Genomic DNA, 25,640 nt, shown 5'->3' with positions numbered 1-25,640 from the left:
AGTCATCGACCTTTTAATTCTCCTAATTCAATCTTAAACTTTTTGCATTTGTGCTAATTCGGTCTTAAATTTTTTTTTTGTGTGTCAATTCAGTCCTAAACCTCTTGCATTTAATGTCAATTTAGTCCATTCGGCCAACTTTGATCGGTCAGTGCTGACGTGGATTCCGACCGGTGTTGACGTGGACTCCGACCAGCGCTGACATGATAATTTTTAATAATATTTTAATATTTTTTTCAACTTTGATTGGCACTTTTGTTCATCTTTTTCTTCTAGCCGGTTGTCGGATCAGCCATCGGCCGACCTCGTCGGCCACTAGCGCCATCGAGTGAGCTCGATTTAGCCCAAATCTGGCAAGGCCGGGCCACCACATGGCTGGTTGAGGTCGACCTTGTGCAGCCATGGCGTTGTTGGGTCTAGGCGATGGCAAGGCTCGGTCGTCGCCGTAGCCGGGTGAGGTCAACCTCACCCAGATCCGGAGAGGCTAGGCCAAGCCTCGCCTCCAGCCAATCGCTAGATCGGTGACCGTGCAGGTAGAAGATAAATCCAAAAAAAAAAAAAAAGGAAAAAGAATAAAAAATTTGAAAAAATATTAAAGTTCTATTAAAAATTGTCTTGTTAGCATCGAGTAGCGGCCCATCGGCTCCAACTAGGCAAAGTTAGCTAGATGGACGAGGTTGAAGACTATATTAGCACAAATACAAAAGCTTAATGACTGAATTGGTAAAATTAAAAGATTTATGACTAAATTAATAAAAGTGCAATAGATTCAGGACCTTTTTCGGCAAATTTTTTCGTTTGTTCATGATTCCATTGTTTGGGCATTACAGTAATTAAATAAAGTCGAAAAATTTTAAAATTCTGGTTCAGAGTTGAAGTGTAGTTCATTCTGAAGCACAAGTAGGCCTAATTGAGCACGAGGGTGACCCTTTTTCGACGGACGACAATCAAAATAGCTGGGATGAAGGAAGCATAGCGATAATAAAATTTCAACCTAAATAAATAGGAGTGTTTTGAATTTTTGGTCTTGATTTGTTTTTATTATCCCGTCATAAAATCATTTAGCTAAACATAAGCACAACATAGTGTACAGTCCGAATATCTCATTCTAAACATAAGCACAACATAGTGGCCGGCGGTGGGCAGCGGTGGTCAGCAGAGGTCGGAGGTGGACAGCAACAGCATAGGCATAGTTGAGAGAGATATGAAAATGAAGAAAAGGTCGAAGTGAGAGACACATTGATGTTGAGAGATTTTTATTTCTGAAAGAGAAATAGCTTTCTTTTAACTTTCGGAATTGGCTAAAAAATAACTTTGGAAGTAAAAATAGCTTCTCTCTAATTCAGGCGAGTGATCCTAAGAAAAGCTTAGCTTTAAACGCTCTAACGATCCAAGGAAGTTTAAATCACCGCACAATTTGATCTTCAAAAGTTGGCCCATGACACACGTCTAAACTCATATCGGTGCTATCTACTGTGGATACACCGTCGTCTCTTCTCTATGATGTCGCCATTAGTTCTTCATCATGAATCGTCGTCTTCCTTCGATCATCATCACGACCACGAGTGATTTCTTTCCTCTTGTCCGGCGTCTTTCCTCGCAATCGGACCATTTCCAACTTGATTGCCGGCATCAATGTTTGGCATGGAGGGGAATGCATTTCGGCCATGACTTGGTGTCGCGACCTAAAAACAGGTTTCTAGGCTAATGGATTATCAAGCTAATTATCTAATTAACTTAACCCGGACTCTCGCAAGTCCATACCAAATTGTAACTTATGGTTCACTATTTAACAAGTAAAAAGATTTTCAAATTGGAGTCGCCACTAATCATTTTATGGTAGGCTGATTAGACACCTAAATAAAGTATCGGGAGAAATACTTTATTTCTACGAACCGGAGATTCATTGAGCTCGAGAACCTGGTTATGCTAATATTTCTATTAACGCCCTTTCGGTACCTTTCATTTCAATGAAAATTATCCGAGTTGGCAACTTTCGAGGATTGTGATTTAAAGTTCCAAAGGTGTAATTATTTATTTATTTATTTTTATTTAAGTGAATGATGCAATGCACGAATGTAAATGTATTGTGAGAACACAATTATTCTAATGAGATGAAAAAGTGACGACTATTCTAATATGACATGAATGCAGGATGGTTTTTGTTTTTTGTTTTTTTTTTTTTTAATTTTGAATCCTAATGACATGCAAAGCAATATAAATTCTCACCTACATGACATGAATTTAATCTAAATGACATGTTGTGTTAGCCTAGACTAATCTACTAATTCAAAATGAATGAGCCTTATTCTAAATGACGTATGAATGTGACATGACATCAATGACTTATCAAATTTATGACACGACGAATAATACGACATATAATAAATAATATAACAAAATGACATGCCAAACTATCTGATATGACGACTATATAATATGACGGACTTTAATGACATAGCAAAACTATATGACAGGGCTAATCAATGCAGCATGAAAATGATATAATGGCTATGTGACTACACCTATATGAAATGCATATGTAAAATAATATATTCTATAAAATGTTCTAAGCTATACGCAATTTTTACGGATGAGATATTTTTGGTTTTTTTTTATTTTTTTATTTTTTTTATTTTTCTTACGTAACAAATCAAATCATGCATGATTTTTTTTATGAAAATATCTTCCAATTCGAATTAGATAACGGATTGGATCGAGGAATCAAATCTAATGGTTAAGATTAGATATCTCGATCCCCGTGCCATCAAGACAAATCTCGGGGTTGAGATTAGTCTGAGTTTGCACGTTGTCGATAGGGAATCACCCCTTAATTCGAAGTGGTTTTCTAAGCCTAATAAAATATGCAAAGCTCTAAAACATTTAAAATAGGCAGCGAGAATACATCAAAATACTCATAAAAAAAAATTACCCGATTTGAACATATTCGAGAGCCATGCAAATTCAAAATTAGGAAATAGAATCAAGCAAATCGAATTAAGATTAGACTTTTTACCCGATCTGAATTGCCCCCAATGTTGTTTCCTTTCGAACTCGGTTGACCGGGACAACTCACGGATCACGCTCGCCAGAGAGACTGGCTGAACAAAGACAGTGAAGGACTTCGCGGCTGACTTTGGGGGTGCTCACGATGGACACTGGAAATCTAATGACAACCCGATACACTTCGGCTTATGCCTTGGGCGCGCGCGTGAGAGGACGCCAGGGTGCAGGATTTTTCTTGGATGCCGTACAATGAAAATTGAATTGCCCAGACCACATCTTTGTTTCTTTATGGGGCTGCACTTGAGGAATATTGCAAAGCAACAAAATGAAAAGAAGGCAAGTTAAGTATATCAGACCCTTCAAACTTACGTGGAACCTCCCCCTGCAGGATTGTCTCAAATCTTGGCTTTTTTCCAATTCCACGATCGGATTAGGCTTCGGTTTTCACAAGGAGTGAGTGATAAATCACCGAAGGAATCATCAATATCTGGCGTGGTTCTCAGCGAGAGCGAAGACTCGTTGAATGACCGACAAGCGCCGGAACTTCGTTGGACCGAAGAGCATCAACTTCAAACCACCGCAAATGCCGTCGAGCAGCACGAAGGATACCAACGTCAGATTTTTAGCCGAGGATGGGTGCCCAGCCAAGTGTAATTCTCTCCCTCACGTGTATCTCTCAATTTTTCCTCCGAATTCAAGTCCCTCTCACTCTAAACCTCACTCTTCTTGGACGAAACCCCTGACCCTTCTACCCAATCGTACTGTGGAGCTCCCACAACTTCTCACTTTTTCTGCTCCCTTTGGTACCATCATTCCCTTTTTCTCTTCACACTAGACGAAGCCTCTCCCCTCCCACTCTTCTCTCTCGCTCTGCCGTCTCTTTTTTTCAACGAAGCCTCCCTTTTCTCTGTGCGAGCATCACCTCATATAGGCTCGCTCACTAACCGTCCACTAGAAGGAACGGCATATTCTCCTCCTCTTTTCATGTGATTGTGCGAATAAGATCCCCCAAACATCTCAATCAAATTTTTTTATTTTCCTGCTTTGCTCCCCCAAGTAAACGGTCATGCACGAATATCGCGGGGCTATGCCGATTCCCTCAACAAACTAAAGGCTTCAAAAATTCAACTTCCACGTTTGATTTAAGCCACCTAAATGAATTATGGGCTTATTCCAATTAATCAAATTCTAAGCCATTCAATTAAACCCATCAATCGTCGACCCGATAAATATGCAAAATGTATGGGGCCATGTTCACACAACTAGCTCAAGTCCGTTTCTATTTTCGATTCAATTAAATGCAAAATGCAATGCCCGAATGACAAAATTAAATATGAATAATGACTTAATTATTATTATTTTATTTTTTTGGGAACTAAAAGTAATTCCTGATTTTTGATTTTTTTTATGCAAATTAATGACGGAAAAATTTAGTCAAAAATTAGGTGTCAACACTTGGTGAACTGGAAACTTCTTCGGGCAATTCTAACGACATTCTCGCTTTCGACAAGCCGCTGATTATGATAATTTCGCCTACGACAGCGTCATTGCTTTCCCTTGGATGTGATCCCTCTGTCGATTCTGGATCTTCGACCCGCACCATTTGACCATTGGGAACGACGACCCCTTCGATCATCACCAATTTCATGGTCAGTTTCCCTTCGACCTTGTTGCTTGATCATCTCGAGCAGCATTACTTCTTTCTCCACACTCGTTGCCATCACCGCTCATATCTTGCGAATCTTCTGTCTGTTCCATCAGACGAGAGAGAAGAGAAATCTCTCGGTTCTCTTGGAACAAAAACATGCGTAGCTTCAATGGAAAACTCGATCTTGGAGTGGTGATTTCTCTCGGAAAAAATATACGATGTTGGAATGGCTCGTATATGGAGGTTTAATTTGTAAGTACCGATCTCTTATATGAAGCGTGAACTGAGCGCCGGGTGCTTGAATAGCGGTTGAAAATTGAGTATTCGGATTTTCACAGTTGTATTATCATACATTCAAGAAAGCTACGTACCATCCTACACAAATTAGCCGAAAATCTATCTATCCAAATGCACGGAATTATGTTTGTGGTTACTTTGTGGGAATAAGAATAACAATATGAAGAGACTTAATATCTTTGTAGAGTTAAAGTTATTTGATCATGCATGGTTTAATATTTAATTACTCTAACACGGCTTATCCATAATGTTCATAGAATCGTCCAAACTTTCCAAGAAAATCTAGGCGGATTTCAATTTTTCATGGCCAAAGCTTTTTCCGCGAGAAAAATGAATACTACTCGTTGGTTCTTGCCAAGATTACTCATGATAATGACCTCCTTGTTCCACTACTTCTTCTTCTCTTGTTCCACCGCATGACCGAACCACAGCGACAGCTCCATTGTTGTTGACCCAATTGCTAATTTTGCTTGCAACACCTTCCGTCCCATGTGATCTCTCCAGCGATTTTTTATCATCGATTGCCGCCATTCGATCATCATCACTTCCCCGGACATTCTCTTCCTGTTGTTCGCTTTCAAGGTCTGTACGTAGTTCGATCATTTCCAACATCATTGACACGGCCCCCTCTCGTTGCGCTGGCAGTCTTCTTGCTTTGAATGCAGCATCATTGACGGCCTCGTGCAACTCCACTCCACAGAACTCAGCTGGCGACCGAGTGAATGGGGCCTCAATGGACAAGTAATTCCGAGTGACGATTGGATTTCGTTGATCACGAAGTGTCGCTGTTTGATCGTCATCGCAATCAGAACATTTCCCTTCCTCTTGTTCGTCTCCAGGGAAGTTCGCAGTTTGGTCACCTCCAAGTTCATCGACAGTGGCATCATTATCATTCACTTTCGCTCATTGCGATCGCAATCCTCTTGCTTTGAATTCGACGTTGATGCCTCGTACAACTCCAGCCCACAGAGCTTGGCTAGCAACTGAGTGAACAGGGCTTCAATGGACAAGTCGTATTGCATGAGGATCGACTCTGGAGATTCTGAATCTGATGCTCGTTCCGTTAAATGTACATATCGAAATCCTTCATGTCCTCTAAAGACAATGTCCCGTTAGTGGAAGCGTATCCAAAAACGATCTGCCCACTACTCCCTCTTCATCAAGTTATCACTCAATTTACTCTTGTTTAACAATTCCTCACGGCTTCAAATCTTTTGGATTTCCAGTGCATAGGATGCAAAGTTCTAGTGCAATTGCACATCAAAGTCCATGCCCATTTATACCAGCTCAGCATTAGGCGAGAGCAACAATGGAAATAATTCGATTGTTAGAGCTCACCAGCTATAGAGTCGCGCGACAAAATTACACAGATGCGACGACCTTCCAGTATCTATCAAAGATAATGAGATAATAAATTCTTCACGAGCGGTCTCAATAAGCACTTGTATCTTGTTGTTAGTAGATTAGATGGTCACAACTAATTTACAGAACGTGATTATGAGAATTTGTGATGTCTAGGAACAGATCCTTAGGGATATAACCAAGGATTATATGTCAAAATCGTAGGGAATTCATTTGGATGGGCATTTTCAGCAGTCGGTTCGAATTGGCTTCAAGTGGTCGTAGTTTAGTGGCCTTTCCAAGTATTGCTACAGTCACATGAGCAAATCAACTGTGCTTAAATGGGGAAGTGTTTTTGTTAGGATATTCATGTGAGTTGTGTTAGAGAAGTCTCATATCGAAGAATTGATATGGTGTTGAGAAGTTAATATATTCTAATTGGCCCATAACTCATTAGCTTAAGCTTTTGAATGATGGTAGGTCCAACTGGTGATCTCCTTGGATGAAGGATGAAGGTATCGATGTTCCAGAATCTACCCATTTCCAATCCGCAACTCGGGTCCGAGTTCACTCGAGAATCTGGTGACTAGCCCGTGGTCTGATGGGTGGCATTGATGTAAATTCAAGTTGAGATTGAGATATTGTAGAAAGATATTTGAATTGAGGAGCTCACACCGACCCAGCACTTTTCAAACAAAAGAAAAATGGGATGTGTTTAAATTCAAAAGTATGAGTGTGACCCTTTGTCTTGTTCCCTAACCTTTTGTGAACCATTAATTTTTGGTAGACAAGATAAAAGATGGAACTGAGATTTCAATGAAAATTTCTAATTTCCAGTATAGTTATTTGTTTGTAGGCAAAGGTCAACTTTCAAAGAATGAGACGCGGTTGGGTAACGGAAAATACTAGAAAGGCAAAATGTGCATTCACCCGTTAACAATATAGTTTTCGCGGTCGATCTATTCTATGGAAAACCATTCATGAGAAACTATTTCTCGACTTTTTTTAGGGTTTGGATTACGGAAAACTAATTGATCGATGATGGAAAAGAGTTTTTCATGGACTAAAACAGCAAGTTTAAATTGTGACAAGAAGAAAGTACTTCGCAATCGAAGTGAAATGATTAGGTTCCTTCATGTCTATTTCCTATCTCTCATCGATTTTTTTTTTAATATGTTTTTACAGATATGTTCTTCTATCTTGAAAATATACTTCATTAATATCCATGTTCTTCTACGTTCGCAAAAAACACCATCACACATAATACTTTACCAACACAATTCCATAATGTCTTTCCTATTTTCTTTGTAATCAATGTCATTTCGATGGATTACAGAAAGAACAAAAAAGGTTTTGATTCCATTACTCATTGCTTGTCATTTTTAACAATATAAATTGCGGATTTTCTTTGCAATCGCAACTAATGTTGATTCTTTTAGTTGAGCCACCTTTGACCCCTATATTTTCACGTTTGTTTCTTGAAAGAAAAACCGAAGTTGACTTCTTGAACATGAACTTCAAATAATTTTTCTTTTGTTCAAATTCATCCAAAGCAAAATTGGAAAAGGTACACGTCGCTCTTTATTAGAGGGCAAACAATTATTTTTACATTGATTGATAGAATCAAATTCGAACAGGACATGAATTGATACTGAGTTTATATAATCGGGTTTTAACTTGTTCTGTAATAAGGTACAAATATTTCTTTCTTTCTTTCTTTTTATCAAGCTTCCCAAGAATTCATACTCCGAATTTCAATTAAAGAGATGCAACGTTTCTCATAATTTTCGAGATAAACGTATTTATGAATCGGATCATAACTTTTAAAGATGAATTATCATCCCCAATTAATTTATCTAATTTACTATTAATCTTGGCCAATTTATTTTTATTATTCATGTAACAGTATTTTTGTAAACCTTATTTCAATTCAAATATATAAATAAGGAATGCATAGACCGCTATGAATCTTGGCCGATATACGAAGTCATTAATTGGCCAGGGAAAAAGTTCCAAAGTACTCTCTCTCTCTCTCTAAATCTTTTAAACAGGCAAGATGAAGGAGATGGAAGAGGAGGCAATTCACGATTAATTCAAACGATCTGCCCAAGAAATGGTCAGATTCGACGCCCCATTTCTTGAAATTTTCCTCTCGGATTGCCCCGAAAACGTGTTCCGTCTCTTCTCAATCCTCAAATTTTGTTCTTGATTCTGAGATTCGGGCTTCCTTCCCTTGTCCCGATTCCGTGAAGCCTGCATGATTGATTTCTTGCACATTCTTCTCGTCGCCGCCGCTTCGCAATGAACGACCTCGATGGTCTGTTCGCCGCCGATTTCGGCCTCAAATCGCAGGTCAAATCGGCCCCAATGTCCGCCTCCAAGCCCTCTTCCGATTCTCGATCCTTTCCCGCTGACCCTGATCCTGTTTTGAGCTCCAAGGGCGCTCAGAGATCCGAGGGAACTTCGACAGTTACGGCGTGTTCAACCATACGAGGCGATCCAGAAAATCCGATTTCAGTTCCGTGCCCATCTCGGGCTCGAACTCGTCTTCGAGCCTGCCGGTTTACGATAAGCCCGTTTATGATGAAGACAATGATGGGTTTGATCGCGTGCTCGGATCGAAGGGCTCTTCTAGTGGGAGTGGCGGTGGCCACTTTGACGATCTTTTAGCTGGAGTTGGGAAGAAGGATGACGGTTCTAAGAGTAAAGATGCAAGGAACGGCGATAAGGGTATGCAGCATTTCGATGTTTTGATGCCTGGATTTGGTAGGAAGTCTCCTCCGATTGGAAGGTACTATGAGACATCTCGATTTCAACTAGTGAACTCTTGTATTGTTGTGTGCCTGTATGGTCGATGTTTTGTGCATACACTAGTGAACATGCTTGGTCTATGGTGGATGTGAAGGGCCGGCATAATCCCACGTAGTGTGAATTCCTGGCCAGTAGTTAGTTCTTGCTCATGTCCACTTGCAAGCTTGGAATTCTTGGTACAACAAATGGTGCCTTTATGCACCTGGCCTGGGCAATCACATTCTCAATGTTGGTGAATGGTTCGGTGTGTCTGACTCTGCTGTGATATTGTCTTGAGTTTACTAAATCTCTATGGACGTGTCTTGTGTCTTTTTAAGTTGCAAAATGAGTTTGTCTTGCTCTCAGGATTTGACACTATATATGTGATATGCAATGCTGAGTATGTGAGCCTTTACTCCAAGAGTAAGGCGCATCTAGAATGTCCATTGCTCCCTCGCCTCTTTCTTGTTGACCGATGAGTTAAGATCAGTGGTCTGGTGGGCTGGTGGTGCTTTGCTAGGGGTGTTGTTATCCTTTTAGTACTTTTAAGATGTCATTGTTATACTTGGTAAATACTCTTTGCTGTAAATGGTTTGCTATATGGATGGTATTCACTTGGGACTGATCTGATGAGAGGCATCTGTGCTACATCTCATTAATTCATAGGGGAGTGTGCAAATAATGTTCACTATTCCACGCCAGGAGATAAAAATTAAATTAAGGCATGACAGCATTTATTCTTTGCTATTATTTCTATTTTAGTTTCTTTTTTCTTTTTCTTTTATTTTTCTTTTTGTACTATATGCTCGATATGAAAAAGTTGGTTACTTCAAGTTTTATCTTTCTCCTCTTCAGACCAAATCCTGAGTCAAGTTGGTCATCTAGGCCTAGGGCTCACACTAGTAAAATGACAGAAGACCCCTTTGTGGTATTGGGATCTGCCTCACCCCATGTTGCCTCATCTTCTAATAAGACAGGTAAAGCTGCAAGCATGGCAACTGATGGTTCGTCTGCTTCCGCCAGCAAAATCGATGATGATTTGGAAATGCTTAATAGTATTAGAAAATCTGCACCATCCTTTTCATTCAATAAGAATGACCAGTCAAGGAGGGCAATGAATGTGGAGAAGGGCATCAAATTTCATCATACATCTTTTGATGTAGCTTCAGGCTTGAACAACTCCCGTAAATCTACTGGCCAGACTGCTTCTTCACCAATAAATGGCAAGGGTAGTATGCACGACACAAAGACCCAGGGCGATACTTCCCCTTGGTCTGAACAGAATGTGGGATCATCTGATGAAGTTTGGCTAAGTGTGTCCGAGATTCCTCTTTTTACACAACCAACGAATGCGCCTCCACCATCTAGACCCCCGCCCCCTATGCCAGCCCGAATTCCAAAGACAGGAAGTAGATTTTTTGGATCAAAAAGTGCAAAGCAGAAGACCAATGAATCCTCTTCATTGCCAAATCCCACTCAACGCAACCACAGTTCCAAGTCAATCCCTTCGATGACTAAGGTCTCATCTCCATCAGCTGTGGATGAACTCGAAAAGTTTGCCAGGGGCAGTAGCCCTAATAATCCTGATGATCTCGCAAATGGTCTTTCTGGGGAGGAACAGGCTAGGAATTCAGACGCTGCTGCATCATCTGCAGCTATGAAAGCGGCTATGGATAGAGCTGAGGCAAAGTTCAGGCATGCAAGGGAAGTAAGGGGTAGAGAGAGTACTAAAGCTGCCAGAAGTAAAGATGCACAACTGGAAAAGGATGAGAATGTACATGACTCTCAAGAGCAAGCTTTCAAAGAAAAACAAAGGGAAGAGGAAGAGAGGGAGCAAAGGAGACTTGAGAAGGAGAGGGAGAGAGCCAGAGAGCTTGAGAGGGAAAGGGCTCGACAGGCTGTGGAAAGGGCTACAAGGGAAGCTCGTGAGAGAGCTGCTGCTGAGGCTCGCCTTAGAGCTGAAAGGGCTGCTCTTGAGAAAGCTAATACTGAAGTCAGAGAACGAGCAGAACGGGCTGCTGTCCAGAGAGCACAAGCAGAAGCCCGTGAAAGGGCTGCTAATGAGGCCAAGGAAAGAGCTGAGAAGGCTGCTGCTGAAGCAAGGGAGAGAGAAGCACGTGAGAAGGCTGCAGAAGCTCGGGTAAGAGCAGAAAGAGCAGCTGTACAAAGGGCCGCTGCAGATGTTAGGCAAAGGGCTACTGCAGAGGCTCGTCAAAAAGAAGCTGCTGCTGGGGCTTCGAGGGCTAGTCAACACAGTAATGATAATGATCTCGATGCCTTCTTCAAAATGGGTTCTCATGCCTCCACAGCTCCGAGGCCAAGAGCAAGTTCATTGGTATGGATGTGAAGGTCTTTCTTCTCATGCATTGCTCATTCTGTTGCTAAACTCTTGGAACATATGCCTCAGGATCCTGAATTTGATACAAAAACTGAGAGAAGGCAAGGGCCTGAAGCGGCAAAGACATCTGCTGCAACATCATTTAACGTAAGAAAAGCGTCTTCAACGGCCAATCTTGCTGATGATCTTTCCTCTCTTTTTGGTGGTACTATTCTACAAAGATGGTTTTCTTTCAATTTCATGGTCGTCATTTATGTTGATTGCTTGCTGAATTTTCTTAATTTGTTTGGGCACAAGGTCCTGCACCATCCGGAGAATTCCAGGAAGTTAAAGGAGAAAGTGAAGAAAGAAGGAGAGCTAGACTGGAACGCCATCAGAGAACACAAGAAAGAACAGTAGGTTTTCATTTTGGCAATTTCATTTTTAATTTTCTGCGACTCCGAATGGAGTGCTTTTTCAGCTGAGGCATCTCCAATGTTGAGTGTATTAAGTGTCACTCTTTGCATGTTTTATTCAGGCCAAAGCACTTGCTGAGAAAAATCAGCGTGATCTTCAGACTCTAAAGGAACAGGAAGAGAGACATGTAAGAAGCTTGAGTTTCCCAATCTAATTGTATAATTTCACTAAGATGCCATAGTTTTTTTATCATACTTATTTCATTGTTGTGGCTGTGAAATAAGTGAGAAAGGTGGAGTCATCAATGTAGCCACTCAAAGTGGAATTGATATGACCCATTTGATACATTCTGCTACAATTTCTATCTAATGTTTGAGGAAAGTGATGAGTAGGAGGTGTACTTGCTGTAGTGTGGAATATAATGGGTGTTAGAATTTGAGAGCAACACAGGCACTTGAGTGCATATACTGAACTTTCCCTCCTCTTCGCCCTCACAACAATCCACCCTGGGGGCTGTCTCAATTTGTTTGGGATATGAAGCCTCATAATACTACATACGCCTAACAAACAATAGATGCACGCCCCCCAACCCCCCCCACCCCCCCTTCTCTGTGTGTGTGTGTGTGTGTGTCTGTTTGGGATATCAAGACTCAATACTACACTACGCCTAAGAAACGATAGATGCATGGCCCCTGGTTGACCAAGGGAAAAAGCAAGTGATCTCACTCTCTCTCTCTCTCTCACACACAATTTGTTTGGGATATCACGATGCATAATACTGCACTACCTAAGAAACGATAGATGCATGGCCCATGGTTGACCAAGGGGAAAAGCAAGTGACTGACTGTTTGAAATGTGTACCTTGCAAGTAAGATTTGGAAATTTTGAAAAAAGTTGTCTTCGTGGTGCCCATAAATGCTTGGAGTTGCATATTTTTACTTGTAACTAATTCCTCTTACTCCTGCTATTAAGTTTTCCTTAGTTAACATTAACCGCTTATCTGACAAATTCCTTCAGAGGATTGCTGAAACACTGGATGTTGAGATAATGCGCTGGGCTGCTGGAAAAGAGGGGAACTTGCGTGCTCTGCTATCCACTTTGCAATATGTAAGTTAGATGTTTTCCTCCATGTTCTTTTCCCTGTCGTGCATTGCTTGCAAAAATACGGGGTGCATCTTGTGGTACTTATCCTCTGGGACGTCAGTAGGTCCTCCCATTAGCGTAGCTAACGCATGCTTTTAGGTAAATGATGCTTTGGACATGGCCCGAGTACTTTAGGCTTTTTTTTTTTTTTTTTTACTGATAATGGCATTGGATGGGTGCAAAAACAAGAGTAAGGCAAATACCTATGTGTTACTTTTTTTGTCATGCAATCTTCTGTTTCTCATCCTTTGGGATGTCAATAAAAATCATATGACTTCTATCAGTGAAGCTGTTGTATTAATGCGCATGCAATTAGGTAAAATGATGCTGTGGATGTGGCCTGAGTACTTTAAAGTGTTCAGATTAAGTGATGTTGGCATTTGACGGGATGCAACAAGAGAAGAAAAATACAGGGGAGAGAGAATAGGCACCCATTATCTGCCTTGAAGCTGTTACTATCTCCTGTCTTAGTTTAATTCTAGAATAGATTAGTCAAAAGAGTGCATGTTTTATTCAGACGCGATTTTTTGGTATAAAAGGAATGGAGCATTAAGTATATATATTTTCCTCACCAGAGCCAAAAACTGATGTTCCCTGTTTGCAAGGCTCGCCACAGGGGGTAAGGAGCATTAAATATTTTCCTCACCAGAGACTGTTCCCGTTTTTAGGGCAAAAAAGAGGGGATTTTATGTGGTCCAATATTGAAATTTGCGTTGGCAAATTCGACTGAATATGGGATGGCCATTCTTCTATAGCATTTCACGCATGACGGGTTCTTGAGATCCTTGAAATCAGTATGTATATCATGGGAATATTGGATAATTATAGCAGGATCTTAAAAGTTGACTCAATAATGCACTTGAGTCCTACAATTCTCACTTCTTGCATTTAAATCATAAAACTTGTCACAGTCGTTCATTTTAATCCTTCTTTTAACTCAGTTAGGCTTTAGTGGATGGAACATCTACGTGGCTTTCTTTTTCCCTTAACGGCCACATAAGAAGTGGCATTTGTAGGACCCAAGTGCATCTGAGTTGCAAGTTTTAGGATTTAAGTTAGATGCACTAAATTGAAGTTTTAGGACTTAAGTGCATTATCATAACAGATTTTAAGACTTGCCCTGTAATTGTTCCTAGGAACACAATACGGAGATGTCTGAGTTTTCCTCTTGAATGGTGGTTGTGGGCCTGTGGCACTCTCTCATAGTAAACAAATGCTTTTCATTTTTGAAGCAGTACATGGGAAGCAGTTTTACATGAAAAAGATATAGGTGCAAACTTTGTGTCACATCACAATGCCTACAATAAACACAGCAAACCCAGAAGATATAAAGCTGTTGGAAGTGATATGATGCATTTACCCTAATTCCTCATTGGTCTACTTGATAGAGAAAGTAGCTACTTTCTTGCTTCGTGCGTATGAGTTCAGATGTTTCTTGCTTTAAAAAAATTGTGCTGGACACATTGAGGTTTCCTATTAAAGGGAGGAAGATGCTCCAAAGAAATACTCTGATTGTGAGCCATGTTAAACTAATAAACATTGGTGAATTTTGCTGACTTGATCTGGATGTACTTCTGCATAGGACTGTTTTACATACTTTTAAGCTACCGACTTGTTTTTAAGCTACCCTGTGTTTATCAGCATATATTACCCAAAGTTATTAATTTGACTTTTTGCTCAAATCTCATATCAACCTTTTATAGATTGTATCCTCGTGCCATTCACTTCACTTTTCTATCTGTTTGAAGAATACCTTTCTAGTGGTTTGGCTAAGCAATTTCTGTTAATCATTTTGTTGTTAGGTGCTCTGGCCTGATTGTGGTTGGGAACCTGTTTCTCTGACGGATTTGATCACTGCTGCTTCAGTTAAAAAGGTCTACAGGAAGGCAACTTTGTGTATTCATCCTGACAAGGTGCAGCAAAAAGGTGCCAATCTTCAGCAGAAATATATTGCTGAGAAGGTTTTTGACCTCCTTAAGGTACTTAACAACCCAAGAGCTTAGAAATTGTCATCTTATTTGTTCGGCGAACTGAGCATTAGGACAGTTTCACAAAAATAGCATTGCTAACATTGGAAAATATAAAATGGCTCTAGTCATACACCCATTCTTTGGCATACCATAAGCTGCATCCATGTTGCAGTAGATTGCACGTCTTGATCTTGATGTTATGCTTTTGTTTGTATTCTTTGGTTGAAGAGTAGGTTAAGTCTCATTTTATCAGGTTTAAATGGAGGGTAGGTCCTCCATTTGCATCTGATTCAACATGCATGTGGAGATCAGGTCAAATAACGTTATTGGGTTTGGCAAACTTTTGTTTTGCCATTTTTTAGGAAATACCGGCTACACAAGCTGGTCTGCTTATTTTCTCATTAGATTTGAGAATTTTGTCAGATGGCGGGCACCAAGACATTTGGAAAAGAGCTCATATAAAGAAAATGCTCATTTGCATGATTGAGAAGTTATTCCGAGAGTACATTTTTTATGCTTTATTTAATGTTCTAAATCGTTTCAAAGATTATTAAAAGAAGATCCATCCTCTTCAAAGACGTTTTGTTTTTTCCCTTTCTGTACTTGCAAAGTGAGGAATAACGCTGAGAATTTTCTCCAAAAGAAAAAGAATTGGTTAGAAGTTTCTTCATCTTTTGGCATGTGAATACCCGCCCGCCATTCTTGTTCCCTGATCTTGCAGCGGTGCCTCTTTATGAGCTTTGCACTTCCGGTAGTCCCCTTTTTCTTTGTTGGTCTTCTGTAAACTTAATAAATCGCTAACATTTTTTTTTTTGGAGGGTAAATGACCCTTCTGAAGATTCTGTATCAGCGCTCTCTGCTTTTGGTAATGTTTCCTCCATGTGATTATGCAGGGAAAGAACTTTACTAACTACTTTTATGAGTGCCATTTAGTTCTTGTTTCACGATTTTAGTAATATGACATTCCAATGTCAGCATTCATTATGAATCGTCCTTGTTATTACAGGAAGCTTGGAACAAATTTAATTCAGAGGAGCTCTTCTGAATTCTTGAAACAACCTTTCAGCTTCTAGCTATTTTAAGCAAGCGTACCATTTTTTTCCTTGGCGGATGCACCTGGAGGACAAGGAATGTCTCTGAGGAATATAATCCTGCCAATATTGCACCCATTTTGAAATACAGCATATTTAAGGAAGCTTATCCTCAGGGGCTGCTGAAACTGTTCTCGTCGTAGCCAATGATTTACTCAGAGTTACCAAACAAGTACATTCTCTCGGGGATCTGGCCTATAAGGACCTTGGTGTTCCTTTTGTTGTAGGTAATGGAAGATCCGGTGGTCGTGCCTACAATGAATTCCCTCGCATTGTCTGAGTGAGGAGGCTCAAAAGCATTGCCTTTTGCAACCCCCACCTAACAAATATGATAGCATTGAGTATACATCTCATGGGTTTGGAACATTAACAATTGTTCCAGTTTGCTGGTATAGTGGTAAGAGATTGTTAGCGAGGGGAAATTGTTGATATTCGCCTCCAAGCTTTTTAGCAAGTGAACCCCTTCCACTTTGAAAACCGTGAAAGCAGTCCCTATGCTTTTATTGGTGATAGAAGTCCCTCTGTACCCTTTCCCTTAGGGCTCCTCGCAGGACATTTATGCGGTAGCATTTGATATTGCTACTTCACCAGACTCCTCACTACAATAGAATTCTTGTCAAAAGTGGGATGAAGGTCTCGTCAGTATCCAAAGCGCAAGGACTAACTATACTACTTTTAGACTATTGGGATCGCTGGCTAAAATTGCCAAAGTAGCGGGGGTGTCTCGATGATTAAGGCCTTGGTTTTGTTTGTATTCAGATTATTGTCTATAAAGAAGTGACGGGTATTTCCCTTTGATTTGTTTCTTTTCCTCTCTTTGTAAACAGGGATTCTACAAACTCTCAGCCCAGTTATTATTTTTCGGATATGTTAGAAGTGAAGTTACTTTCCGGGGAAATGTGTAGTGCAATAATATATGATTTCAATTGGGTCTGAATGCAATGGAACAGTGAAAAGTTCTAAGTGTCTTTTGGCCCTTTTTGCTCCTTTTGGGCGCTGGATTGTTTAGAACAGAAATACTAAACTAAAACTGTCTAAAACCTATTAAGAATACTTCTTGTGGGTGGTTCAAATCGTTGTTTCGAACCTGCCCACTGGCTTTTCTGACAGCACCAGTGCGCAATTTTGCTGGGTATACCACTCGTAGGGTATGTGGAAGTATTGGAACAAAAAGGATAAAGAAAGCTTCGGAGGTTTGGTGACAGGAAAACACAAATACACAAATGAGATCATTTCTTACAAACTTTGTTGCTAACTCCCAACACACTATATATCCTCCACGCCTCTCACTCTTGTGCGTCTCAAACATGTTTATGAGAAGCCGTGACCATAGTTCCCCGCCTCTAGAAATTGCCAACAATAGTGTGAAGGTGAGTTGGCATAGCCTTATCCAAGACTAGTCCAAGCAAAGGCTTCTTTAATTTTGCTGATTTCAATAGTCAACAATTGTGGGCTTTCTTCATGCAAGTAGTCAAAAGGCAATCAAAGTCGGTCATGAGTAAAGGTCCAATTATGAGCAAAAGTCCAATTTGAACTTTACCTCTTAGTTTCTCATATTAGGTGTTGATTCCGACAGGTGGTAACATACAAATTAGTGATTTCTGCTAGACATCAAGTAAATCTTACTAAGCATTGAGCAATCCAGACAAGAGCAGCTTAATTACTTCCTGGCCTAATATGGGTGGCCCAGTCCTGATGAGTCTAATAGAACTGGTTGTGTCCACTATTGGGATTGTCATAGATCTGTTTCGCCTAAAGCTGCTCAATCGTGTGAGTTCAGCACTGAATTTAAGGTTGAGTGGAGTGAGAGATAAGATGATTGCAATTAAGTATACAAGTAATAAAATCCACAAGTCGAGTAGCTGAGCTGGTTGAATATCATTAAATAAGACTGGTTTTGAGAGTTGACTAAGACAGCATTCTGTTCAAATCTCCTGAGCCAATTTCATCCTCCTTTAGTCCACGATCCTTTCATATTGATCCTGACTCATTTTCTGCGCCAAGGGAACTCAAAGGTCGAAGAATACAGACAGCTGGAGTGAATTTAAAGTACACGAAGCAATCGGAGAAACCCCAAGTCACGGTTCAATTCGACTCTTGATTTCCTGTTCGATTCGGGCTCCAACTCAGTGTCAAGCTTCTGTGATGATCATAATGTACTTGATCGCATGCTGAGATCGAAGAGTTCTATCCTGAGTTTTTTTTGGGGGTCAAGTTCTATTCTGAGTACGAAGTGATCATTTTCATTATTATTTACCTGGATTTTGGGTAAAGGAGAGGTGGTTGAAGGTGTTGAGAGGTGAATGGCAATGGGCGTAGCAGCATTTTGTCGAATTGATACCTGGATCTGGTCGAATTTCTTCTTCCATATAAAGGTCGTTCTTAGTTTCCCTTCGACTTCCATGCTCAATTTACCTACTATGTTTCCCATAGCCGGATGATCGAAGTTAAATGCCAACTTGGTGAGCATTTCCAATTTTGGGAGATTTTCATGTCAGCGATATATACTAAGCGTTACTTGCAGGCCAGTACCTCTTCTTGATGTTGCAACTGCAAGGTCAGAATTCAAAGTTCGACAAACGATACCACCATGCAGCAAGCCTGATCAAAAATATTGGTAATTCATACGCGTTTAGTTTAGTTATCCATGATTGTGTCTCTGACAGGAATCTCTAGAACAAACTGAGGGCCTCTGTCCTGGACATCAGGTATGTCGGACATGACTTTTCCTAATTCAAATTAGTAATCACTTATAAAAATATTGGGACGATGCCATATGAAGTCCTCAAACTTGTACTAAGTGCAATTGAACCCTAAAATTTTCGAATGGTGCAATAAAACCCTAAATCTTGCACAAGAAATGCAATGGAGGGCTACTTCTGCTTAACAACTAAAGTCCCCAAAATGAAATTCTGCTAGCAACTTCCCAACTACTTAGAAATCGTGTAACCATCTCTCTAACGCTTCTGTTACAGTAATCTGATAACTGAACGGTTAATCTAGTATAATCCTCTAATTGCAAATTCACATCAACATTCCTCACTGTCATCTCTTCAAAGAGCGAATGAGTAAGCGGTACAAAAATTGACTGAAAAATAACCGAACAGATGACTTTCCGTTGCATAGTGTTTCAGGCCATCTTCAAGCAATCCAGTGGTTCTTACTTCTCAGTAACAAAACCGACCAAGTTTTTAGTTCCATTTGCCCAATTTCCGAACTCTGCAAAAGGAAAGGGAGAGTTCTCGTTGTGAAATCCTGAGCATAAATTCCAAAGGACAGAAACCCAGCATTTATAGCTGAACATAGAAAGGACTAGAGTCTACAGGTCTGCAAAGAAATCTAGCATCAGTTAAGAGCATTGATTCATCACTACACAATACCGGCGAAAACAGGAAAAAAATAATATTTTCCTGAACATCAGAATTCCTATGCCTGTGATTCACCAATTGTTGGTCCCGCCATACAATCGTTAACAAGAGGGTGAGGCGTGATGAATGATTCCATAACGCAAATATGGGCCATATACAAGCATTTATGAGATGGCTACCCAAAGTTGATCAAGAAAGCATGAAATCCACCTGTGCTGTTGACAAGGTGGACCCAATGATTGCCAATGCTTTCAGATATGTAACTGAAATAAGATATTTGGGAAAACTCACATGTTCTTACAGAACTTTTATTGTCCAATCATCTGCAATTCGGATTCCAGGCTTCCTTATAGTCAAAACACCAGAGCTCCTCCTTCCTTGAAGCAGAAGGGGCCCGAATTCAATCTGGGCCTTCAGATTACCTGGCTCAATGAGAGCATTCTTTGGCCCGCCAGCATGTCCAAGAAGTATGATCCGCTCGATTATGCACTCAGACTTAAATGGAAGATTACCAGAGGTAGCAGCTGCCATGTTCAATGATGTAAGTTTGCCCTCTTTGAAAACAAATCGCCGGTGAATGTATGCACCATGCTTGAATTCAAAGCTTTTCCCATCATCAATATAGAGCTCGCCTTCAGCTGCTTGGGAACTATTCAGCGCTATTACCTGAAATGAGATAGGAATGCTGTAAGCAACACTTACATGTCATCAGTAACAGCACTCACGGGAGGGAAAAATGAGCCTTCATAATGTCTGCATTAGGAAAAGAATCACAGGCACAAGCAACACTGAAAGAAGCGTAAAAGCATCTAGGCATCAAAGGAAAAATCTTATGAATCTAGACATATAATAGGTGAATGAAATAAATGAATAACAGTACCCACAGAGAACAGTACTGAGAAAGAACACTAAGACAGCAATTAGGCCATCTTGGAGGTTATTGCGAAGTGTCATTTCCAGGAAGCATTTTATTAGATGGTCTTTTCTCTTTAAATGCTAATAATCATAATAACAATAAGCCACCAGTATGATTCCAACATAATCATTGGTTATTTCTAGACATTACTTCATATTGCAGAAGTGCTGGCTCATCAGGCCATTGGCGGATCGGATACGTGCATCAAGAATTCTTCATCTCCAATATCATATCAGAACCATGTAATAGGAATAATTTGACCATTCATAGGTCACATGATTCCCAGTTACATGCTGATGCCATGACTGAATATTACAAGGAGGCCCAGAGGCTTTCAGAGAAAATAAGCATTAGGAGCATATATAAATTGCTGTGTATTTAGTAAGCTTGGAGTATAACAACTTGAGCCTAAAAATGACAACATATGGTCAATACATACCAGAGTGTAAGGGTCATTCACCATCTGTGTGGTGCTACGACGAATCCGATCTCTTCGTGGTAGGATGGTTCCAGCCCTCTGGAAAGCTGGAACATGGTCTTCTGGAGCATCCAGCTTGTGAGTTTTACCGCCCAGGTATGCTGTCCCAGTTCTTAGGTCATACCAAGACTCTTTCCCCGGCAAATATACTGATACATGTTTGGCACGCTGGTCCAGAAGAGTAAAAGTATGCATGATATTGCTACTAAAAGAGACAACAAAAGAACGACAACTGAGGTTTCAAAGAGGAACAAAAAAGCGATAATAAAGCACCTCAGTGAAGATGCCTTGGACCAGCAGACTATTTCCCACCATGAATGCCTCATCCTTGTCAAAAGTAGCTTCATCAAAAGGGAACTCCATCCACAGAGGGCGTACTACTGGAACACCAGTGACATTTGCTTCTCTGAACAATGTGTAAAATAATGGGAGCAACATGTAGCGTGTGCGTATGGCATCTCTCATCAGTTCAGTATTGCGCTCTCTGTAACATCATAAATAAAAAATGCGAACCGAGATCAGTATCAGAAGGGGTTGAAAGGGTTGACAGTGAAGTATTATATCGATGGTCACCCTTGATGAGGGACAACCACAAGCGCGCTGTCCAAGACCTATTTTGTGGACATGCTAATTTAAATCATTGTGTTGATTTACAGACCCACATGCCTCCTATTAATTAGGGAAACCATGACATCTTTCCCACAGAAGCATGCTATAATCAATTCACAACTTAAATATTAAGGACAACCTACCCAAATAACCAAGGTTCCCGTCTCTTTGTGTCATGATGGGCATGCCCCCTGAAGAAAGGATAGTATGCACCAATTTGATACCAGCGGACTAATAACTCAGGTTCAGGGTTGCCAAAAAAACCACCAACATCCGCACCTACAAACAATGTAAAGTTACATTGCGAAGAAAAAACTAAAAAGAAAAAAACCACGTCAATTATTAATTTTGATCAATCAAAACTAACCAGAGAATGAGATTCCAGTCAGACCAAGAGTCAAAACCATGGGAACTGAAACCCTGAGGTGATCCCAATCTGCTGAATTATCTCCAGTCCAGACTGCTCCATACCTTTGACTACCAGCAAAAAGAGCTCTGGAAAGAACAAAAGGCCTGTCATTTCCATTTCCTCGCTTTATGAGCCCATCAGATGTTGCCATGTGGAAATAATAGCCATAGGCATTATGTAGTTCTCGATGTTCGACACCTCCATAGTGTAAAGCATCTCTTGGCATCGTCAGCTGATTGAAAAAAAGAAAATTCAATCCACCAAGGTCTGTTATTCATACAAACCCAGATCAATAAATTAGCTATAAGCTACTGTTAGTTTGACGAATTATGCACTCTCAATTCATGTTTTTCTTCCACACTATATAGGAGTGGGAGAACAAATTCCCCTCACCAAATATAACTGGCAGGGTGCTTGTTACATGGTTCCAAGAACAAGATTTTTTGGATGGTACAACTTTTAACCTTCTGCATAAAATGATTAGTCACAAAACGTCTTAAAGAAACCAAGATAAAGTTACGCAGCTTGAGATAAGTTCAAATTAGACAAATACGTCAGTCTGCCATTTTAAAAACTTCAAAGCTTATTCAACTCTTTTTCCTGTCAATCTACATCTTGTATGTCAAGTAAACACTATAATTGTTCCCAGTCCAACAGTCAAGTCACTAGATTTCGAGACAGATGGTGTGTAATACATTGAGAACTAGCAAGTCGTGATTTGCACAAGCCTAACTGAGAAATTTAATTCGTGTATTAAGTTACCATGGGACAGTAGAGTACATAGGTTTCATGAATAAAATTTAAACACCACCTTCCCCCAAATTGAAAAGAGAAAAGTCTGTAACTCCTAGTGCTGCCACTGAATATAAACCAGAATGCACAAGCATCAGTCAGAAAATAAAACTTAAAATTAAATTTTCTTCAATGGAAAAGATAACACAGCATAAAACCCCAATGTTGATGTTTCTCCAAGATACAGACAAAATGATAAAGACCTGCTTATTTAACCTTGTTAAGGATATCGAGTTCTTTAAGTATTTTTCTTTTCTGGTGAAGCTAAGACACTTCACATAAAATTTACAAAAGAAATGCAGAGATATGATTAATGACTTCCACAAGCATTAAAAAATTACTATCATAAGACGACTTCTCAACTCTCATCCAAACAGCAGGGCTTATATGCTCTTCATGGTCTGCAATAGTTCTAGTTCTTCGCACTAGCACCAACATAACGTCCTATGAGCATTCCCTACAGAGTGATTGTGGCCCAGGTACACTATAAGAAATAATATGTGTACGCTGCAAACAAGTGAAAGTGTATCATGCATAGTAGCAAAATAAAATCTAATCTCAGCAAGTATGTGGACTTTAAGAGCCAAAGAAAAGGACACAAGCACAAATACCTCAGGACCATTAAAAACAGAAGGCTCATTCATGTCATTCCATATGTACAGTGAAGGTGTCGAGCCGACATAGTTTTCAAATGAGAACTTGTCACCCCACCAGGATCTGATTTCTGGATTTAACATGTCAGTGTATGAGGATGAGCCGGGCCAACACCAACCATCATAATCGTTTCCAGAAGCATCCTTGACATAATAACCTTTCATGGAGGCCTCCTTGTGTATGTGGTATGACTCATCACGCTTGATGTGAGGATCCACAATTGTCACCATGTGCCTACCCTTTGCAGCTAGCTTCCGTTGCATCTCCTCAGGATGAGGGAAAAGCACCCTATCCCAGGTAAAGTACCTCTTGCCGTCTGTGTGCTCAATATCAAGCCAAAGAACATCATAAGGGATGTCATGCTCATCAAATTTGGAATCCACGTTCTCAACATCCTCCTCATCCCTGTAGTTCCATCTGCACTGGTGATAAGCTGTGGCAAAGAGCTGAGGCATTGCAGGGGGACCCGTTACACTGATATATTGCTTGACAACATCCTTTGGCCCCGGACCAATGAAAAAGAAAGCATCCACAATCCCAGCCTCGCTCATCCAAAAAGTATCCACCCGCTTCTGGGAGGAAGGAAGCAAAATTCCAGAATCGGCATCCCACCCTTCACCAAGAACATCAATCTGCATCTCAGCCGCGTTCAACCAAAAGAACCCAGAAGTCCCTCTTGCCTTCCCATGGGAAATCATGAAGGGAATTGACCCATAAATCCCAAAGGGAGACTCAGGTATGTACTCGAAGACATCCAAATTAAACAACCTATATGGTTCCGAGTGATCGATCCCGGGTCCCCTGGTGGGTTTCAGGGCTAGACTAGTGGCGTGCTCGGGAATACCGTAAACGAAGTCAGCCCCATAAAATGAAACATCAAAGCTAATGGATTGAGGACCATAAGGCCTACTATCTGTATGGCTCTTAAACCTCTCTTCCCATTCATCCCCTTCTTTCTTCGTCCTCAACTGCTCAAAGTCAAGCAAACCATGGGAATTCATAGACAACACACGATCCCCACTCAATCTCTCGCGAACATAAACCTCGAAAGGATCGTGACGAACCACCCCCTCATAATCATCAGACAAGTACACAATCGACGAGAAATGCTCGTCGCTACCAACCTTTTCGGTGGAGAGCCTCTGCAACCAGAGCTTCTTAGATTCGAACCCGTCGACGATCACATCGGGGACCTGGAACCGTCTCTTGGGGGATTCAAGAGATTGGTCCTCGTCAATCTTGAGCCTCATTATGCCATCCCCATAGACGGAGAGGGTGAGAGCGAGTGGCTTGACCGGTTCTTGATCGTCGTGATCTGGGTCCGGTTCTTTGGGGACGAGCTTGGCGACGAGATCGCCGTCGGAGACGGAGACGTCGGTGGCGACGAGGGAGCAGGAACCGGGCTTCCGGCCCCGGGCACGCTTGCAAAATGGGGTTTGGTTACAGTTCCTGAACTCGTCCTTCTTCCATGAGTGAACGGTGCTAGGACTGAAGAGGAGGAGGAGGAGGAGAGAGAGAAGGAAAAGTGACAGAGTCCTCATGAGGGGTGATCGAGCATAGTAAGGGGGAACCCTAGATACACAAGATGAAGAGGAGGGAGAGAGCTAGAGAGAGAGAGAGAGAGGCTACAATGGAGTCTTGGCCTGCGAAGTCATTTACTGCAAAAGCTGGAGTTGAGGGGAGACGGTACCGGGCGGAGAGAAGACTACTCCTATTCCTCCCAAACGCAGCGCCGTTTTGACAAAACGAATCAGTGCTTTAGAACGGTACGACGTCGTTGCTTCCCTCTAATTTATTAGTGTTTTTTTGGTTTTCCAGGGTATACTTTCTAAAAATACTTAACTTTTCTCCATATCCAGGGTCCATAATGATATATAGTTTTCAAATTTTCTTGACCCAATTTCTTCCTAACGTTTTTGGATGTTTCATCTCGGTTGAGATTCTTCACATAATGTAAATTTTGCTTTTATTTTAATTTTTGTAAAAGTTGATTAAAAATAACGTAATTTTAATATTGTCGTTCACTAGTTTTCAATCAGTCTCTGAAGTTGAAAAGTAAAAGCACTGTAATTTTCCTACGTCATTGAATAATTTTTCACTTTGAAATGCATTTTGATTTTGAAATCGCACTTTAAAATACGCCACTAAAATTTTCTCAAGATCCAACAAGTAGCCCCAATGGGTAGATGCATTCACCATTTTTGATATTATGCGGGTAAAAGCCATATCTCGATTGAAAAGGTAAGATGCACAAATGCTTCTTCACCTGATGACAATTTATTCCGGGGACATGTGGTCATATTAACTTGTGCAAAGATAGGGAGCTCCATCTAAAATCACTTAACCATTTGCCAAAGGTCCATTTGTTGAAGGAAAACTATTTTGGAAAAATTA

General features: G+C 40.6%; 2 protein-coding genes across 6 annotated transcripts; one reads left to right on the top strand and one right to left on the bottom strand.

Annotated features, from left to right (window-relative positions):
* Nucleotides 1-8,851: 8,851 nt before the first annotated feature.
* LOC115755889 (auxilin-related protein 2-like) lies at nucleotides 8,852-16,825 on the top strand. 3 transcript variants are annotated; one of them, XM_048272249.1, is made up of 9 exons: nucleotides 8,852-8,971; nucleotides 9,005-9,083; nucleotides 9,938-11,417; nucleotides 11,490-11,627; nucleotides 11,717-11,815; nucleotides 11,938-12,003; nucleotides 12,834-12,923; nucleotides 14,762-14,938; nucleotides 15,936-16,825. In XM_048272249.1, the coding sequence occupies exons 2-9, from the start codon at nucleotides 9,025-9,027 to the stop codon at nucleotides 15,972-15,974; spliced, it is 2,148 nt and encodes a 715-aa protein (XP_048128206.1). In that variant the 5' UTR covers nucleotides 8,852-8,971; nucleotides 9,005-9,024; the 3' UTR covers nucleotides 15,975-16,825. The 3 variants fall into 3 exon arrangements, with proteins under 3 accessions (XP_048128206.1, XP_048128207.1, XP_048128208.1); XM_048272250.1 differs by having other exon boundaries at nucleotides 8,884-9,083; nucleotides 9,938-10,059; nucleotides 10,252-11,417; XM_048272251.1 differs by having other exon boundaries at nucleotides 8,959-9,083; nucleotides 10,060-11,417.
* Nucleotides 16,826-18,999: 2,174 nt separating this feature from the next.
* LOC115755910 (probable glucan 1,3-alpha-glucosidase) lies at nucleotides 19,000-24,952 on the bottom strand. Of its 3 annotated transcripts, none has more exons than XR_004017166.2 (8): nucleotides 23,204-24,952; nucleotides 21,759-22,032; nucleotides 21,535-21,670; nucleotides 21,056-21,266; nucleotides 20,744-20,950; nucleotides 19,680-20,054; nucleotides 19,301-19,359; nucleotides 19,000-19,269 (listed from the first exon to the last, which is right to left on the bottom strand). XR_004017166.2 is itself a non-coding variant. In XM_030695508.2 (7 exons), the coding sequence occupies exons 1-6, from the start codon at nucleotides 24,785-24,787 to the stop codon at nucleotides 19,686-19,688; spliced, it is 2,781 nt and encodes a 926-aa protein (XP_030551368.2). In that variant the 5' UTR covers nucleotides 24,788-24,951; the 3' UTR covers nucleotides 19,000-19,239; nucleotides 19,680-19,685. The 3 variants fall into 3 exon arrangements, 1 of the variants encoding a protein (XP_030551368.2); XR_004017167.2 differs by having other exon boundaries at nucleotides 19,301-19,347; XM_030695508.2 differs by lacking the exon at nucleotides 19,301-19,359 and having other exon boundaries at nucleotides 19,000-19,239; nucleotides 23,204-24,951.
* Between the last annotated feature and the right edge of the window lie 688 nt (nucleotides 24,953-25,640).

The sequence above is a fragment of the Rhodamnia argentea genome, chromosome 11 (genome assembly GCF_020921035.1).
Source record: "Rhodamnia argentea isolate NSW1041297 chromosome 11, ASM2092103v1, whole genome shotgun sequence".
Lineage (NCBI taxonomy): Eukaryota > Viridiplantae > Streptophyta > Magnoliopsida > Myrtales > Myrtaceae > Rhodamnia > Rhodamnia argentea.
This window is presented reverse-complemented; position numbering and strand designations above follow the sequence as displayed.

Bases quoted from the DNA above. Each gene is read 5' to 3' on its own strand.
- LOC115755889 (XM_048272249.1), top strand. From the start codon at position 9,025: ATGCAGCATTTCGATGTTTTGATGCCTGGATTTGGTAGGAAGTCTCCT. The intron at 9,084-9,937 runs GTACTATGAGAC...TCTCCTCTTCAG, and splicing joins AAGTCTCCTCCGATTGGAAG to ACCAAATCCTGAGTCAAGTT. The intron at 11,418-11,489 runs GTATGGATGTGA...CATATGCCTCAG, and splicing joins GGCCAAGAGCAAGTTCATTG to GATCCTGAATTTGATACAAA.
- LOC115755910 (XM_030695508.2), bottom strand. From the start codon at position 24,787: ATGAGGACTCTGTCACTTTTCCTTCTCTCTCTCCTCCTCCTCCTCCTC. The intron at 21,671-21,758 runs GTTAGTTTTGAT...CATTGTTTGTAG, and splicing joins GACTGGAATCTCATTCTCTG to GTGCGGATGTTGGTGGTTTT. The intron at 21,267-21,534 runs GTAGGTTGTCCT...ATGATGTTACAG, and splicing joins CGGGAACCTTGGTTATTTGG to AGAGCGCAATACTGAACTGA.